This window comes from Lepisosteus platostomus, chromosome 14, assembly GCF_059453375.1.
Source record: "Lepisosteus platostomus isolate fLepPlt1 chromosome 14, fLepPlt1.hap1, whole genome shotgun sequence".
Classification (NCBI taxonomy): Eukaryota; Metazoa; Chordata; class Actinopteri; order Semionotiformes; family Lepisosteidae; genus Lepisosteus; species Lepisosteus platostomus.
Window position 1 is genome coordinate 5,726,450 of NC_142624.1, and position 15,809 is coordinate 5,742,258.

The window sequence follows — 15,809 nt, forward strand, 5'->3', positions numbered from 1 at the left end:
GACATGTGAACAACCTTTAATTAAATGTCATTATTAACCAACCAACATTGTGTAATATAACTTAATATCCATAGCAAGTGTTGGCTCTCATGTCATTCCCAATGTACCAGTGGTGTTTGTCATTCAACTGATTCAACAGAAACATTCAATCTACTCCCCATCTGCAATGGGACCTATTTTGTCCTTGACTGACAAGCCATCTGCTGAACCTAGTACAGTTTTGTTCTGTTTGAGTTAAGAGGAAAAAAATTCACAAGATGATAAATACAACAATAATTTAAAAATCCTTCTGCAAATGCAGATGCAAACTTTGAAAAGTCAAAGTCATTAAATCACAAAAGATGAGAGAAACAGTTTCTCCGCTGTGATTGCTAGGAGCATACAGTCATGGGATACCGGCGAGTGAAACCAATGGACAATAAAAAAATAAAAAAAATATCTTGCATAGTTGGGTTTTAATCCCTCTGTACATATAACCATTTTTTTTTTGAAGACGTGACTCCATACTCTGTAGGCTCCTGTCTTGGTTGAAGAGTCAGAAGCAAAACCTTGCCTCTGAAGTGTTCAAGTGCAAAGATCGGGATATCCTTTTGCCCCAGTATTAGGGAGAGATCTGGCCAGGTGAAATCTGGATAGTGAGTGATCAGTCAAAAGAAGAGCTCACACCTTCTGAAATGTTATTCTCTTCAGACTCCTCTTTCACTTGGCTCAGGGAGACTGGATTGTTTGCAGCTGATGTAATACAAAAAACAGAAATAGACAGAGTGGTTAAGAGCGTCTGTCACACAGCATTGTTGTTTCCTGTCCTAGATCTTTGATTTAGTAATATAATAATTTTATCTAACAGCATTTCAAGAGCCGCAAGGCAGTATACAGTAGCAGAATTGTCCAACAAAGTAGAAAAAAGCAGAATGAACCAAGTAAACTCAAAAGTAAAACTAACAGAAATACACTCTAGACATCATATCAAAAGCTACAGGGAAAGGATGTGGAAAGATGATTAAATGTCTTTAAGCAAGTTGTAAAAATGTCGTCAGTTACAGCCTAAGGCTGTGAATTGAGAACACAATTCATACACGTCTCCGACTCTCATAAAGTTCCCATCCCTCTAGGATGAAGGTAGAAGGAAAACAAGCGACAGCTTTCAGTACAATTATTTTCTGCCACAGCAAGGGAACAGACTCTGCATTCAGGTTTTAATTCTTGTAGAAGATAAGAATACTCATGACACTATTTAAACCAGAGGGAGGGATGTTTTTTGTCTACAAAGGGAAGCGAAGAAGCTAACATATGCCATACTGCACTGTATCATGCTGTGTTGTAGTACATTATGTCCTGCTGTATTCTATACCTCTGTACTACTCCCTGACATTGTGTACACTGCCAATATGCTGTTTTGTACAAATGCTACAGCAATGCCAGAGTTACATGTCATAGCAATACAATTAGCTATGAATGTAAACTGGGGATTTTTTGAAGAGATGTCAAAAGGAGAGATCCAGACAGAGGTATAACCACAATATGTGAAGACGAGAGGCTGAATTTTACAAATCACACAGTGAAGTAGAATTATTCTAAATAATAGGACTTTGGCGGAGGACATCACGCCCAGGTCGTGACTGGGAAATTCAGCACTGTGGTACAGGCTGGGAGACACCCTCCCACGAAGACTGAAAGCGCAGCTCACCCAGACCTGCCGGCTCTCCCACGATGTGCACGGGGATGGTGTGCACGTCCTCCAGCAGGATCTGGTGCAGGCCTCCCTCCGCGGCGCACTCCCCCAGGGCCGACACGGTCACCAGCTGGCCCAGACCCAGCAGCGCGGACTCGGGGAGGGACACGTTAACCAGGGCAGAGGGGGTGGGCGTGCTCTCGGCCGGGCTGGGGGCGCTGGGCTGGAGGAACGGCGCGGGGCCGAGTATCAGGGGCTGGGGGGCGGGGACGGGGGCGCAGGCAGTGTCCAGGAGCTCTGGGACAGGGCAGACGGGGGAAGAGTGAGGCTGGGGGGTCATGGTCAGTAGCGAAGGCGCCCCATCACCAGAGCCTAAGGCGGATTGGAGTTGAATTCCCTGTGCACACAAAAGAGTCACGCTGACAAGACATCTGGACTGCATGGATTCTGAGCGATCACTTCTCAAACAGGAATAACCAACAGCCGTAACCCAGCAAGCCTCATAGATCACTTTGACCGGACTGCTTTTCAAAAACAGGCGGTAATCCTGTTCTGAGCAGGTAAACTGATCGATCAAGGACCGCAGTTTCAGAGCCGGGACAGGGAAGTGGCACGGACAAAAGCAAGCGGTAGGGCTTGGAAGGACTCTTTCATGGTGCAAATCTGGCCCCATCATCCACGTGCACTGATTGATAAAGGACAATCACCTGATTTCGAAAGTTCTTATTTGATGTAAGTTTAATAATTTGTTAGAGTGTGTTCTTATTGTGAAATGTTTTTTTTGTGAAATAAAGCTTACTTTGATACAAAAAAAACCTGACCCATTAAGTACTTTAAGGATAATCTGTGAAACCAACAGAAAATCCTTCAGACTTCAATGGCCCAACATTACCCATTTCTGACTTGACTCACAAAGCGAGTGGTAACTATAGCCTTTATACCGACTGAAAAAAGTTGTTTTGGAGCTGCCTAGTAAACATTCCAGGCAACCTGATGGCCACTAATGTGCTAAAGGTTTTACCATTCAAATGTGGTACAAAATTGGTGACATAGCTCTAGAGTGTTTGCTACTGTATTTAACCATAGACATCCAGTTTTGAGTAGCAGAGAGGGTTCCACAGGGGTCAGATCTTAACTTTCTGAGAGCAGCCACATGGTTTCAAATCGGGTCCAGTGCTGTAATTAATCCAGTATTTCCTTTAAATTGAAATGTAGGATTTTGATTTTCTTTGGAAATATTAAAGAGTTTTGTTTCTTCATGAACGTATGGAACCTCCCTTTGTGCCTTTGTTAAAGGTGAGAATTCAGAACGGATAAGCAACTGCTGGGAACATTCTCTGTGTCTGAGATACACATTTGAACAGAATTCAACATCCTTTGACAGAAAAACAAATGTGAAGCTAAAGAGCAACCAACCACTTTGTGTCAATGAACAGAAATCAACATTCCTTTGAAAGAAAACACTTAAGCTTCCTTTTGCAATCTGTTTTCATTCCTACTTTACCTAAGCCGCCTGAAATTCTTGTAATGAAGGACAGCATAAGAATGTTCACGTTTGTTCTTGTTTATAAAATCCAGAATCAGAATTCATTTTAATTCATCCAAGCGAAACCTAAATATCTCATTTGAGTGAAATTCCAACAGCAGTTGGTTTTGCAAACTGTAGTCTGCAATACAAACTCCATGTACTTGTTTATACATCCTCAAAGTAAAAAGTGACAAGCATGACATATTCAGCTCCTGCTGTCTTACACGTAGGAGTAGAATATGAAGTTAAATCTGCAGTCACACTGGAGTTTCCTTTCCACAGCTGGAGGGTGATGACCCAGCGTTGATCTAGGAGTATTGTGCCTGCAGGCAGGAAAGGCACTTACTTGCAGCTGGGCAAAAATCTTCGGTTGCAGGGAGGTGAGAGAGCTGAAGAGCTGCACTGCTTCTGGGGAGAGTGTATCACTGCCTTCCAGAGCCCCAGCCTTCTGTGAGCTCACTGCAGAACACCAGTCACGGACAGAATCACCACCAAAGCACCTCACTACCAGCTGTTTATCACTCCACTTACAGAAAGAAGTCACTTATTAAGGTACTGGAACAATGAAGTCCGTGTCAGACAACTGGAGCATAACAGTGAAATGAGAGGAGACCTAGACTTTTACAGTTTCTTATAGCCCAGTACCCACAGTACAGCATACTCACAAAGACAAATCACGCTGTTCAAGGTTGCCTGTTTGTCATTAATGCTTTGTCTTTGCAGATGGGCCATAATGGAAACTACTATTTATCTTACACTACAGAATGCTTAAAATGACTCGTTTAACATCATGCGACATCCCTGTAACTGAACCTAAGCCTGGACAATTCTGATTCGCTGTTGAAGACATTAGAAACCTGCCAATTGCGAAATTAAATGCACTATTTATCACTTAACCCATCCATCGATTCCCCTGGTCAATCCCTGGCAGCACAGTTTAGAGGTGACACTGGTCTTCAATCCCTGGACCAGTTTAATGATTCAGGCCATTGCATTTTGTCTGTCTGTGATGTAAATTGGAGGTTTTACGAATTCCTGTGACATTTTACATTTATTGTGGTTTGAAATGCACTCATCAATGGTGATTCTTTCCAACCCCGAAATGGAAAATTAGCGTTGCCGTTCTCCTTGAAATCCCGTAAAGGCTTTGCTAGCAAAGCAAGCATCAGATACCTTACAGGCACCAGATCTGGGAAGTGGAGTGGAGATGTACTGCACATGGGAAAAGTGCATTTGACTAACACAGCAAGATTCTACACGTGCATTCCCCAGCCTGGTCCTTTCACTGCTCCATCACACACATGTACTGATCCCAGAGGCACGATCTGTAAGGACACTGGGAAGAGCAGTTTTACAGAACATGCCAGACCCATTTAATGATACAAATGACCATGCCAAAGATTACCTTCGACTGGTGTTGGAGCCAGTGTCAAGGTCACTGTCTCCGTCAGTGGGTTTTCGCTGGCTACTGTCCACTGGAAGAGAAAAGCACAGGAACAAGGACTTTTACTTACTGATTTATTTTACAGCAGGAGGTTCAGTCTTGGAGATGGGATGTTTTACTGAGTGCCTGTCTGAGATACCCTTTCAGATTGGTTTAAATGTTTAAAAGTAAGATTTATTTGTCTCTTGTGTCAGATAAAAGCAGTGAAACATATAGCATTAACATGAATGTGCTGTTGTGAAACATAACAGGGAAGTACATTTCTAAATAGAAAAGGTGATTTGTATGAAAACACACCGATTTAATTTTGTTAGCTTGAGTGAAGGGAGACATCACTATTTTGTTGGCTTCATATAAAATGCTTATACAGTTTGAAGAGTTTTCCTTCATTAACGCTGAAAAGTATATACACCTATAAACATCCAAATCAATTCCTTGAGTTATTTATTGTGCAAATAAAAATTATTTAAAGTGCAAATGATATCAGTGTTACTGTATTCTATGTTTTTTGGGGTTGTGTGACTTTTTTGTTAGTATAAAGATATATATCATTTCCCCACCCTTACAGTACAAGTATTCATATGTGCTCTTGTGAAATAACTGTTAATGGTAGTTCTAAATCATACTGTATATCTGGGCCCAGAAATTGTTACTGTACTGTAAAGGAAGCCACAGTGTATTCTGTAGTAGCGTCTATCAGCTGACAGACACTTCAAATTGTATTTTCAGGTGTGGCTATGCTGGTCTCTCAAGGCATACCCTTGTCTCTGAATTGTTAGAGATGTAGTCACTCCCTCCCTGCTGCAAAGCCTTCTGGGCCTCATGAATGTGGTTCTTGATGTCATTAACTGTGGGGAAGTAGCACAGATTGTGTCTTTCCGGCACGTCATCTGGTTTAAACATCTCCCGCTCCACAAACTTCCTAAAAAAAGGAATGCAGATCCGATTAGTGTCCACTCATGTCTACAGAACATGTCTACAGTTCCTTTTTACACATGGCCATTAATACTTTTGGCAATACAATAATGTTTTTATTGCAGGGAGTAGGCACAACATCCCTAATCCGAACTTTGTCAATTCACCTGGTATCTTTGCTTCTACTGCATGTTATATAAGAGTTCTGATTACTGATAAACAAGTACACTTTCATAAGGAATGTTTCATTAAATGAGTGAGTGAATTACATTTTTTCCAAATGAAGAATGCCAATGCTATTGTCTGTGACTATTTGCTACATTGCATATTTACAGTACATACACCCTTCATTGGTAAATATGTTCATTATCTGTAGTACTTTGAGATACCGATGAATGAAAGGGACTGCGTAATTCAAAGGACAATGTAAACTGTTTGGGGCAGCATTATTACAGACAGAATTCCAATCATGGAACAGCTATTTTGTGGTCATGCTGAACTAACTACACTACTTCTGCAACACACCAACATATAACACTTTTTGAGTTGAATTAGTCTTGTTCAGAGGCTGCAATTGTTCCGTTTTTCATTTTGCCTACTAATGGACTAAAAACGCGTGACACAGTGGCGCAGTGGTCAGTTTTGCTGTCTCTCAGTGCTGCGGCCCTGGGTTCAATTCCTGGGATGCTATTTCTTGTGGAATTTGCATGTTCTCCCCGTGTTCACATGGGTTTCCTCCGGGTGCTCTGGTTTCCTCCCACAATCCAAAGCCTTGCTGGTAGGTTAATTGGCTTCTGGGAAAATTGGCCCTGGTGTGTGTGTGTGTGTGTGTGTGTGTGTGTGTGTGTGTGTGTGTGTGTGTGTGTGTGTGTGTTTGTGTTTGTGTTTGTGTTTGTGTCTGCCTGTGATGGACTGGCGTCTCATCCAGGGTTTTAACCCTCCATGGTCCTGTTGCTTGCTGGGATAAACTCCAGCACTCCCAGGACCCTTGGATAAAGCAGTTAGAAAATGGAAGGCTGGATGGATTGGGTGAAAAACACAGTCTTTTTCAAGCTAAGTCACAAAATGGCTACTTTTCTTCATGTCCACCCCTGCATAGTTAAAAGCAGCATTCCTGAAGGTAAACACAGACCCCGCCATGCTTGGATCTGGAGCGGTCCTTGGCTCTCTCGACTCAAGATCAGTGTCGAGTGTGCAATGGTGCAAGCACACGTTGAAGCTTTGTGCTGGGGTTTCACTCTCCTCTGCTCTGGAGCTCTAGCTTTTTCCAGTTCACTTCAATCTCAAGACCACACTGATCCTTCTCTACGGGGGAACTCGGAAGTCCTTAAGGAACGAGAGATGCGCATGCTGTGCTCGAAACTGTAAATGTGGGGGAGGAAAGCAGATGAGCGCGGGGATACCTGAGCTGTTTTCGGACTGTGTAGACCTGGTGGATTCCCTGAGAAACTAGCTCGCAGATCTTCTCGGCCACCTGTGGGTGCAGACGAGAGGGCAGGCAGCTGGGGTCTTCGACTGCAGCGTCCACCTCCTCTTCCTCCTGGTCCTCCTCCTCCGGCAGGGAGACCTGGCCAGCAGGCAGGGGGAGGTAGGAGGCATCCATGTTGTGGTACAGGTGGGCTTTCTGGGTCGGTAGCTGGACATAATACCTAAAGAGAGGGTGGAGCTCACATTGCGTTTCAACAGCTTCCAGGTTCTCCACAGCTCAAACGTGCGAGTTAATCCAGTTAACTACACGAGGAACCTAAATCTAATACTTTTTGTGTCTGTGTTTGTTTACTCTTCTACTGGCCGAGAAGTCTTATTTTTAAATGTAAAGTTGAAAACCAAATAGCAAGATGAAAATGGAAAAAATTAAAATTAATCTTTCAGAGGCTGAGAAGTTCAAAGCTGAACTATGGTGATGTGGTCGTGCTTCCCTCCCTCAGTTTGTCACAAAATCATTATCTGCATTTATCGCATTTAAAAGAATAAAAAAAAAGAATCAGAAACACAAATTCTTATTCTGTTTCCAATTTCTGTTTTTTTCTTCTTACGTGCAAAGATTCTGACTTGAAATACGTCTTTGTTTCCTTGAGAATTTCCATGCTCTTGTGACCTTAAAGATAAGTTGAGTACAATCCCGGTAAAGCTCAGAGAGGCACAGTGAATTATTTACAGACTGGGAAACCGTGGCAAAGCAAAGCTAATATGTATGCAAGACAAAGTATAAAATAAAAGACAAGGAAATCCATGAGAAACCTATAAAAACTCAGAGCACATTTATGGTGGTAAAGGATTAAAGGGGATCTAGAAAGGTTACCTAAAATTTAGTGCTATACACAGACTCCCCAAAATCCATTCAAATATTTAGTCAAGGGTCTTCATCCCTGGTCTCAAAGAGCCCAGTCCCGCAGGGGCTATAGGTATGTATTGTATACCTATTGTGTCTGTCTGATCTGTGATGGACTGGCGTCCTGTCCAGGGTGTATCCTGCCTTGTGACCATTGCTTGCTGGGACAGGCTCCGCAACCACGAATTGGACGAAGCAGTAAGAAAACGGATGGATAGACTCTCCTTGCTACATAATGTCCAAATAAATTCAAGAAGAGAACTGTGTTATCAGAAAAATAAGAAACTCAAGGTCCACATTTGTTTCATAGTTCCCTTGGTTTTTGTAGGCTCTGCGCACAGTGCCCGCCGCAACTATTTGGTATTAAGACCCTGGTTGGGAGTAAAGAAGAGCACAATAGCTGGCAATTCCAAATTAATAATACTTGCTTACACTTATATAGTGCTTTTCTGGACACTCCACTCAAAGCGTTTTACAGGTAATGGGGAATCCCACTACCACCACCAATGTGCAGCCCCACCTGGATGATGCGACGGTAGTCATAGTGCGCCAGTACACTCACCACACACCAGCTCTCAGTGGGGAGAACAGAGTGATGAAGCCAATTCATATATGGGGATTATTAGGTGGCCATGATTGGTAAAGGCCAATGGGAAATTTGGCCAGGATGCCGGGTTTACACCCCTACTCTTTTCGAGAAACGCCCTGGGATTTTTAATGACCACAGAGAGTCAGGACCTCGGTTTAATGTCTCATACGAAGGATGGCACTTTTTTGTCCCCGTCACTATATAGGGGCATTAGGACCCACACAGAACGAGTGGTGAGCACCCCCTACTGGCCCCACTAATACCTCTTCCAGCAGCAGCCTTGGTGAAAAGCAGGAGAAGAACTAAGGAGTGCTGGCGAGTCACTATCTTTGCCTGTTATTCCAATTTTTTGTCTCCAGGAGAAAATGGAACAAGGAGCATTAAAGGATAATGTAGAATTGTATTACCTGATGACACTCATGCCAACAGAAATAAATACAAATACTGTACCTCAATACACCGCTGGTCTCCCACAGGCTCTTCTTCAGATTGAAAAACGCTTTCTCCTGCTCCTGCCTTACGATCTTCTTGTCCACCTTGGGGTCTGTGGGCACTCTGTATTCTGGAAACTTCCTGACCTTTTTAATGTAAATCCTGGGAGACAAGCATGGGAAAAACCCATCAGTCACTGAAGCTTTACCAGTCCAGTGTAAGGCAATGAAGAAAACAGAAAAGGCCTTTTACTTTTACTTAGGTTTTTGGGGATTTTTGCCTTTTCTACTTTCTACCTTTCGTGAAGTGATTTTTATATAAAAGTAAGAGGCAAATGACATAGCAGAGCACCCTTCGACAAAATAAAAAGAAGACAAAAGAATACACTGAAGTGGGACGGTGCAGTAGAATACACTGGCCTCGATTGTTGTTAGAATTATCATTATCAAAAAAATAAGAACAAATGTCAAATATTTTTGTCACCTTTAAACTGCCGATTCTTCTGCCTTTTCTCTTTTTTAATATAGAGTTTACTATGAACTCAAATCCTTGAAAATTTTCAATGATTTGATGTAAATGACAAGATTTTGAACTGTCCAGAAATATTTACCAGCAGTCGTAAAATCACGGTATACTTGTGCCGAAGTCTTAGACACAATAAGGAGTTAACAGAGGACAGGTACTGTAACAGCAACAAGTACTTCAAAGCCTTCACTAGGGTTTTCTTACCTTATACAAACTTTAACTGTGATTGAATTACCCCACCATTTCACAATCTTTAATGCACACTGATTGGAATCTTTTAAAAATTCAGGTAACGTGCTAACAGGAGGTGCTGTAGTAGCAAATTCAATGTGTTTACCAACCAGACCTGGTCAAGTGTTCCTGTTCACCAACATCATTTGTTCCTTTTTTAATATCCGTAAAGTTAAAATGCTTCCTTTTGTACGAAAATTGGAAATCTATCAGGATTCGATATAAATAGCGCACATTACAGTAGACTGGCACACGAAGTTCTGCATAAATAAGGACAGTCATTTATGCAAGAGCAGAACAATTCAAAATGTCAAAGAAATTAGCAGACTACTGCACCTGAGCTGTTAGTGCTCTGTGCCCTCTATTTTAACAGAACAATAAAACGCTTTTGCATGCATCTCATTATAATAAGATACTATGTAATAGAGTCTTTCCCATTCAGCTGTATAAACACACAAAATTGTGAGAACTGTTAAGGGTTTGTTGGTTTTTCTTTTAACAAGGATATTTATGATATAGTACCTATGGCACATTTTTAAATGAAACTGTTATTTGGATTTAGTTGGGGGATTTTGCACTTTACCTAGCTGGACAAGTAGCCTTGTACTGCTGGTTTAAGATAATCTCATTTTCACCAGTCTTCTTGGATTGGACTCCTTTTCGTCTTGGGCCATACTGGCACTCCATTACAATCGCCCTGCTGCCTGTAAGGCCAACATTAACAGAAAAAGCATGGTATGAACAGACTCCTTTGCCCAGAGTGAATACATAAATCTTGAGCTCCCATGAATCTCTAACAACTGCATGTATACTGCACAAAGGCTAAGCATTTCAAATGTACAAAAGAATATAGTTTTTGTTTGAAGGTGCACACAATTTGCTTTCTTTTAGCTAAAGGTTTACATGAACTACTGACTGGTTAGTTTTAAAAAGGAAATAGAGTGAAAACATAAAAGGTTGTTTGTCCCAGCTCACAGGAAAAATATTCGGTTTGTGTGGAATCAGACTTTGCATTTCTAGACAACTCAGTCAAACCTTGAGGTGGAAAGCACCTCAAAAAAGAAAAAAACTAGATTTCATGATCTTCTGGGTGAAAACAATTCCTATCTCTTCGTGTTGTGAAGGGATTGAATGTTCCAGTTTTTTACATCTACTGAGAGGCATTAAAAACACAACAAATGTTAGTGTTTCTTATGCTCATTGGTTGCATTTTCAATACATTTCAGTGCACATACTGAGCGACAAAAAACTATACAGAAATGTTTTTAGAAAAATCAACTAGACCTGATTTTGGATAGCAAAGTGTTTTGGGCAGCATCACAAGCTCAAATGACTTTGGTTCTTGCATATGGGCAGAATGATCTGCTTAAAAACCTGACTTGCTGAACATGAAGAAAATCAAGAAGAAAAAACACAGAAAGGAACCAACGTCCTGCTTATCAATACTCTTGTGTCATCAGTAGTTTGGAGGCTGGACTAAGTCAGTACTCTGCCGATCACAATCTGGTCAGTCAGGTTTCAAATTTGTCACAAAGTTACAGCCAAACAGTCTGCCATGTTCTGGGTATTCCCTGATCACGCCACCTTACCAACCTCCACATAAAATAACTTGTCATTTTCAGTTCATTTTCCGGATGAGAACTTTGTTGCAGTTTCTTACGATAATCGGCATACAATCTGTAACGTTCAAACCAGACAGGGAATCCCAAAACTGGTCAGTGCATCGCTCACCTACTAACCAGAGTAAGTGAGCAATACTGGGAACTATCTGAACTCTTGTTGCGAAGCTCTCTTTAGGTGTGTCACCTGCCGAAACGGTGCGTCTCTTCACCATGAGAATAAACCATTACCTGTTTCTTGGCAGCCTACACATGCTGACACAGATCCCTATGTGAACTCTGATTCTGATACATGTTAAAAACAAATGGGATGGGAATATTTACGACTGCAGTGGGGTCAAGAGTTTTTTTTGCTAAAATACACTCTTATGTTAAGATAACCCCTTCCTGGTTGAAGATCTTTTTCTTCACGTCCAACAGCAAACAAAAGCTGACTTCTTATACTCCTTCCTCGCTATAAGCTGCTCTCTAGGAGGGCGTGGCCTGGCGCCGTGCGGGTCGTGGCTCAGAGACACCGGGCATGCGGAGGAACGGGGACCTGCCTGCGTTGACGAAGGGGATGCCGTCGTAGGGCACGTACTGGGACTTCCACATGAGGCGGGTGGCCGGCTTGGCGGGGGAGGGAGACTGCCGGGTGCCCCACACGCTCTGGGTCTGCTGCTTGTGCATGGTCAGCACTGCTTCCAGCTCCGCCTCACTGGTGCAGTAGCCCCGGTACGAGTCCCCGATTTTCTGGTTGGGCGGTAAAAAAAAAACAGGCCAGGGGTTTCTTCCTCCGACGTGGTTATCTATGAGTGGGCTGCGGCGGAGCGCTTGATAGCTAAGGCTAGCCAGGCGATATACCAATGGATCAACCCTTTCATTTCAATTCAATTCAGTTTTATTTGTTGGCGCTTTTTACAATGGACAAGGTCACTAAGCAGCTTTACAGATTTCCGGGCCTGATCCCCCCAGTGAGCAAGCCTGAGGCGACAGTGGCAAGGAACAAGTCCCTCAGATTAAAGTAGGAAGAAACCTTGAGAGGAACCAAGGCTCAAAAGGGGAAGCCTATCCTCATCTGTCCGGCACCGGGTTCATTAAAGTGTACAGCTATGAAAGTCGTCTGTTTTGTATTACATGGTGGGAAAAGCAGGCTAGTATTTTTATCTCAGTATGTATGGTAATGTCTAACAGTGTCCAGAATGTTCAGTTAGTTTCCTTTGGTTGCGATTTTCACTGGGAAGCCTTTCTGCTGTAACCACGTTGTGACAGATCCCCCCTGACTGGTAGCATCGCATGGAAATCTGCACATAAACTGCCCCCATTATAAAGGAGCTTAGGTGGCTGATTTAACGATGCCTTCGCACCCTACTGTGAGTCCCGGTGAATGCCTCCTAGTGGAAACAGTGGAAAATTCAGTTGAATCTGTGTGGTCTGGCCGCCAAATAAATGTCTTTGTTTTACCAGCGGCTGACACAACTCCAGCCGTTACTAAGATCGCAACGAGATTGTAATTTTAGCCTAAACTGAGAAAGAGAGGAGTTTCTGTTCATGTACGTCGGGTTTCTTTTTCGCGCCGTTCTCTGGAAGTGTCATAAGTACGCTCAAGTTGCTGATTGGATTTTCATGGGGAAAACAAAAGAATATTACATGGCACCACATCCAACAATGAACAAAACGTGAACATCGTCAGGGTATGGCAGGAAACAGGAAGCATTTCGGAAATCTATATTTCAGTCTCTAAGGCGTCCTAAGTGTTAAATCTGTCTTCAGAATGCGATGTCGCCCTGAGATCTTGGTGTCTCACTGTTAGGATTAGACAACCCTCTTTTATAGATCTTTTATAAGTATAAATGCCTTTCATAGGGTGGCTAATCACAAGTCTAGCTAATTTCTTGATTTCCTCATGAGAATGTAGCATGTGGAGTGTCTCATCGCCGCTCTCTGGTGGCAACGGTCGAGTTCTGAACAATTCAAATGTGGCACAGCCCTAACTTCAATCATTCTGCAGCTTAATGAGAAACTTTCACTAAAGGCACTTCTGTTGCATGATGGCTGGAAGAGAAAAAAATTCACTTCACAGCTGCAAGTAATGTCTGATAGAAGGCAGCCATGCGCTGACAGATTTTTAAATATTAATTTCACTGAGAACTTGTTAGGATGTGAATGCTGCTTACACTGTTCTTGCAAATCAAACAGATGTGTAGCAGAACGCTAGTCAGAAACCCACTGATTGATGGCTAAAGTCTCCCAGGTCTGTATGACCTGAAGGCAGCCTCAGCGAGAACAGTAGTTCAGAGAGTGTCTGTAGCTCCTGCACTACACTGACCTCACAATTCCGCAGTCTCTGGGCCCAAGCAGGAGTGCTGGGCGGTAGCAGCTGTAGAGGCACTGTGAAGCACTCAGTCGAACTGTGGAGGATATAAAAAGACCACGGGGAAAGCTGCATGAAGGCTGGAAACAACTGCAACTTGCTGCCTTTTGACAGGGGATGTTAACACTTCTTTAAAGGGTGTTTTAACTAAATCACCGCTTAAAGCACTTAAGTCCAGGTGCCATATCACCCTGCAACTCACAACTGGCAGCCCACTGAAGCTAAGCAGGCCTGGTCAGTACCTGGAGAGGAGACCTACTGGGAAAAACTAAGGTTGCTGCTAGAAGAGGTGTTAGTGGGGCCAGCAGGGGGCGCTCATCCTGTGGTCCATGTGGGTCCTAATGCCCCAGTATAGTGATGGGGACGCTATACTGTAAACAGGCGCCGTCCTTCGGATGAGACGTAAAACCGAGGTCCTGACTCTCTGTGGTCATTAAAAATCCCAGGGCGTATCTCAAAAAGAGTAGGGGTGTAACCCCGGCGTCCTGGCCAAATTTCCCATTGGCCCTTACCAATCATGGCCTCCTAATAATAATAATCCCCATCTATGAATTGGCTTCATTACCCTGCTCTCCTCTTCACTGACAGCTGATGTGTGGTGAGCGTTTTGGCGCACTATGGCTGCCGTTGCATCATCCAGGTGGATGCTGCACATTGGTGGTGGTGGAGGGGAGTCCCCATTACCTGTAAAGCGCTTTGAATGGAGTGTCCAGAAAAGCGCTATATAAGTGTAAACAATTATTATAATTATAATTACTATTATTAAACTGTCAGTGCATAAATGGCGAAAGAACTACTGCCAAGAGAAAGAAAACTCCCTGCTGTTTGCTTCAGAGAAACCATGCACGGCAAATTCTAATGTTTCTCAAACGTTTGAGAAAACAGCTTCATAAGTATACGTCTATATGAACTATAGTGTAACACCATCAAACCTTGTTTTATTCTCAATGAGCACATAATGAATTAGTATCTTTGCATGGGTAGTTAGGCAATTTGGCCTGTAGTAACAACATGGGAGTAGTGGATAGGATTACAACGAAAGAGTTTTGGTTAAAAAATTTGAATTGCCCGTTATTTTCTATAACATATGCACCGTTTTTGGGAATCACCAATTGTTTCGTTACTATTTGGCTCCCAAGAGCTACTGGTGAGAAGAGCAAGCTTAATCTTTTGACAAGCCAACAAACTCCCTGGCTTACATCAAAAGTTAGTGCTGACTGGAGGAGTAGCGCTTCAATCATTAATGTCAATGCAAACCTGCAGATGCCTGGGACATCACTGGAGCTGCTGGTTTTGTTTTTTGCTAAGAGCCAAGAAGGCCTTAGGCAATTGATTCCAATGCTTGGTGCCACTTGGAGAATCACAGTATCCCAGCAGCCTAGTGATGTCAAGCAGGCTCAAACATATGATGCCTGGACTGCAGAACTCAAACTGCACTTACGGGAAAAACCTTTACCCAGCTGAGCAAAACTCATTACAATTCACAGCAATGGAAGAAATACTGAAATACAAGAGTCTGGTGCCAATATGGTAAATACGCTTCTGATCATTTATTTGCGTAGAAGATACCCTTATCGAGGACATTTTTCAAAATATAATATAGAAAGTAAAGAGAAAACAACAAAATGTATACACATTAGCACTACGTGAATCACTCATGAAGTACTCATGAGACTTCACCAAGCACAGACTCAATGGATGCACTACTAAACAACAGGAAACTTAAAAAAAACTGTCTCAAACAAGGGGAAACCCACCTTAGCGCTGGGTTTTTGGCCACAGTGCTGACTGGCTGCATCGGTACCACATAGTTACTAGTGCTATCTGCTATTGCCGTCAGTGCAACAGTCTGTAATTCATCCCTGCTGACTTTATCTTCGCAGGAATCTGAAACACAATTAAAAAGGACACGAGAAAGATTAGGTAGAAGGAGGCACGGTCAATTTCTCCTTCACAATACGAAGGGATAAGAAAGGAGAAAAGGGATGAGAAAGGGATATGAAAGAATGAGAAACTGTAAGTTCCTCTACACAATATGAAGTCCATCATTCCATCCATAGAGAAAGTTCAAGTCGGTCGCCAATCTATGCCCGAGCGTGTGTCTCAGCAAATTCACCGCTAGATCAGACCGTATGATGCTCCTAGAAATCGCAAAGAACCCCAAAACTG

At 42.7% G+C, this 15,809-nt stretch overlaps 1 protein-coding gene across 3 annotated transcripts in view; it reads right to left on the reverse strand.

The window, feature by feature from the left end:
- Window positions 1–15,809, reverse strand: part of carf (calcium responsive transcription factor) — a 21,371-nt gene continuing 5,562 nt past the window's right edge. For 2 of the 3 annotated variants that reach the window (XM_088606702.1, XM_088606703.1), the window contains exons 5-15: window positions 15,398–15,527; window positions 13,596–13,677; window positions 11,826–12,019; window positions 10,252–10,368; window positions 8,931–9,074; window positions 6,963–7,208; window positions 5,404–5,566; window positions 4,606–4,675; window positions 3,547–3,659; window positions 1,688–2,069; window positions 1–732 (exon numbers count right to left, since the gene is read on the reverse strand). In XM_088606702.1, coding sequence (XP_088462828.1) covers window positions 644–732; window positions 1,688–2,069; window positions 3,547–3,659; window positions 4,606–4,675; window positions 5,404–5,566; window positions 6,963–7,208; window positions 8,931–9,074; window positions 10,252–10,368; window positions 11,826–12,019; window positions 13,596–13,677; window positions 15,398–15,527 — 1,730 coding nt within the window. In that variant the 3' untranslated portion in view covers window positions 1–643. Of the gene's footprint in view, window positions 733–1,687; window positions 2,070–3,546; window positions 3,660–4,605; window positions 4,676–5,403; window positions 5,567–6,962; window positions 7,209–8,930; window positions 9,075–10,251; window positions 10,369–11,825; window positions 12,020–13,595; window positions 13,678–15,397; window positions 15,528–15,809 lie in introns of those variants that run through there. The other variant, XM_088606704.1, reaches the window with a different exon arrangement.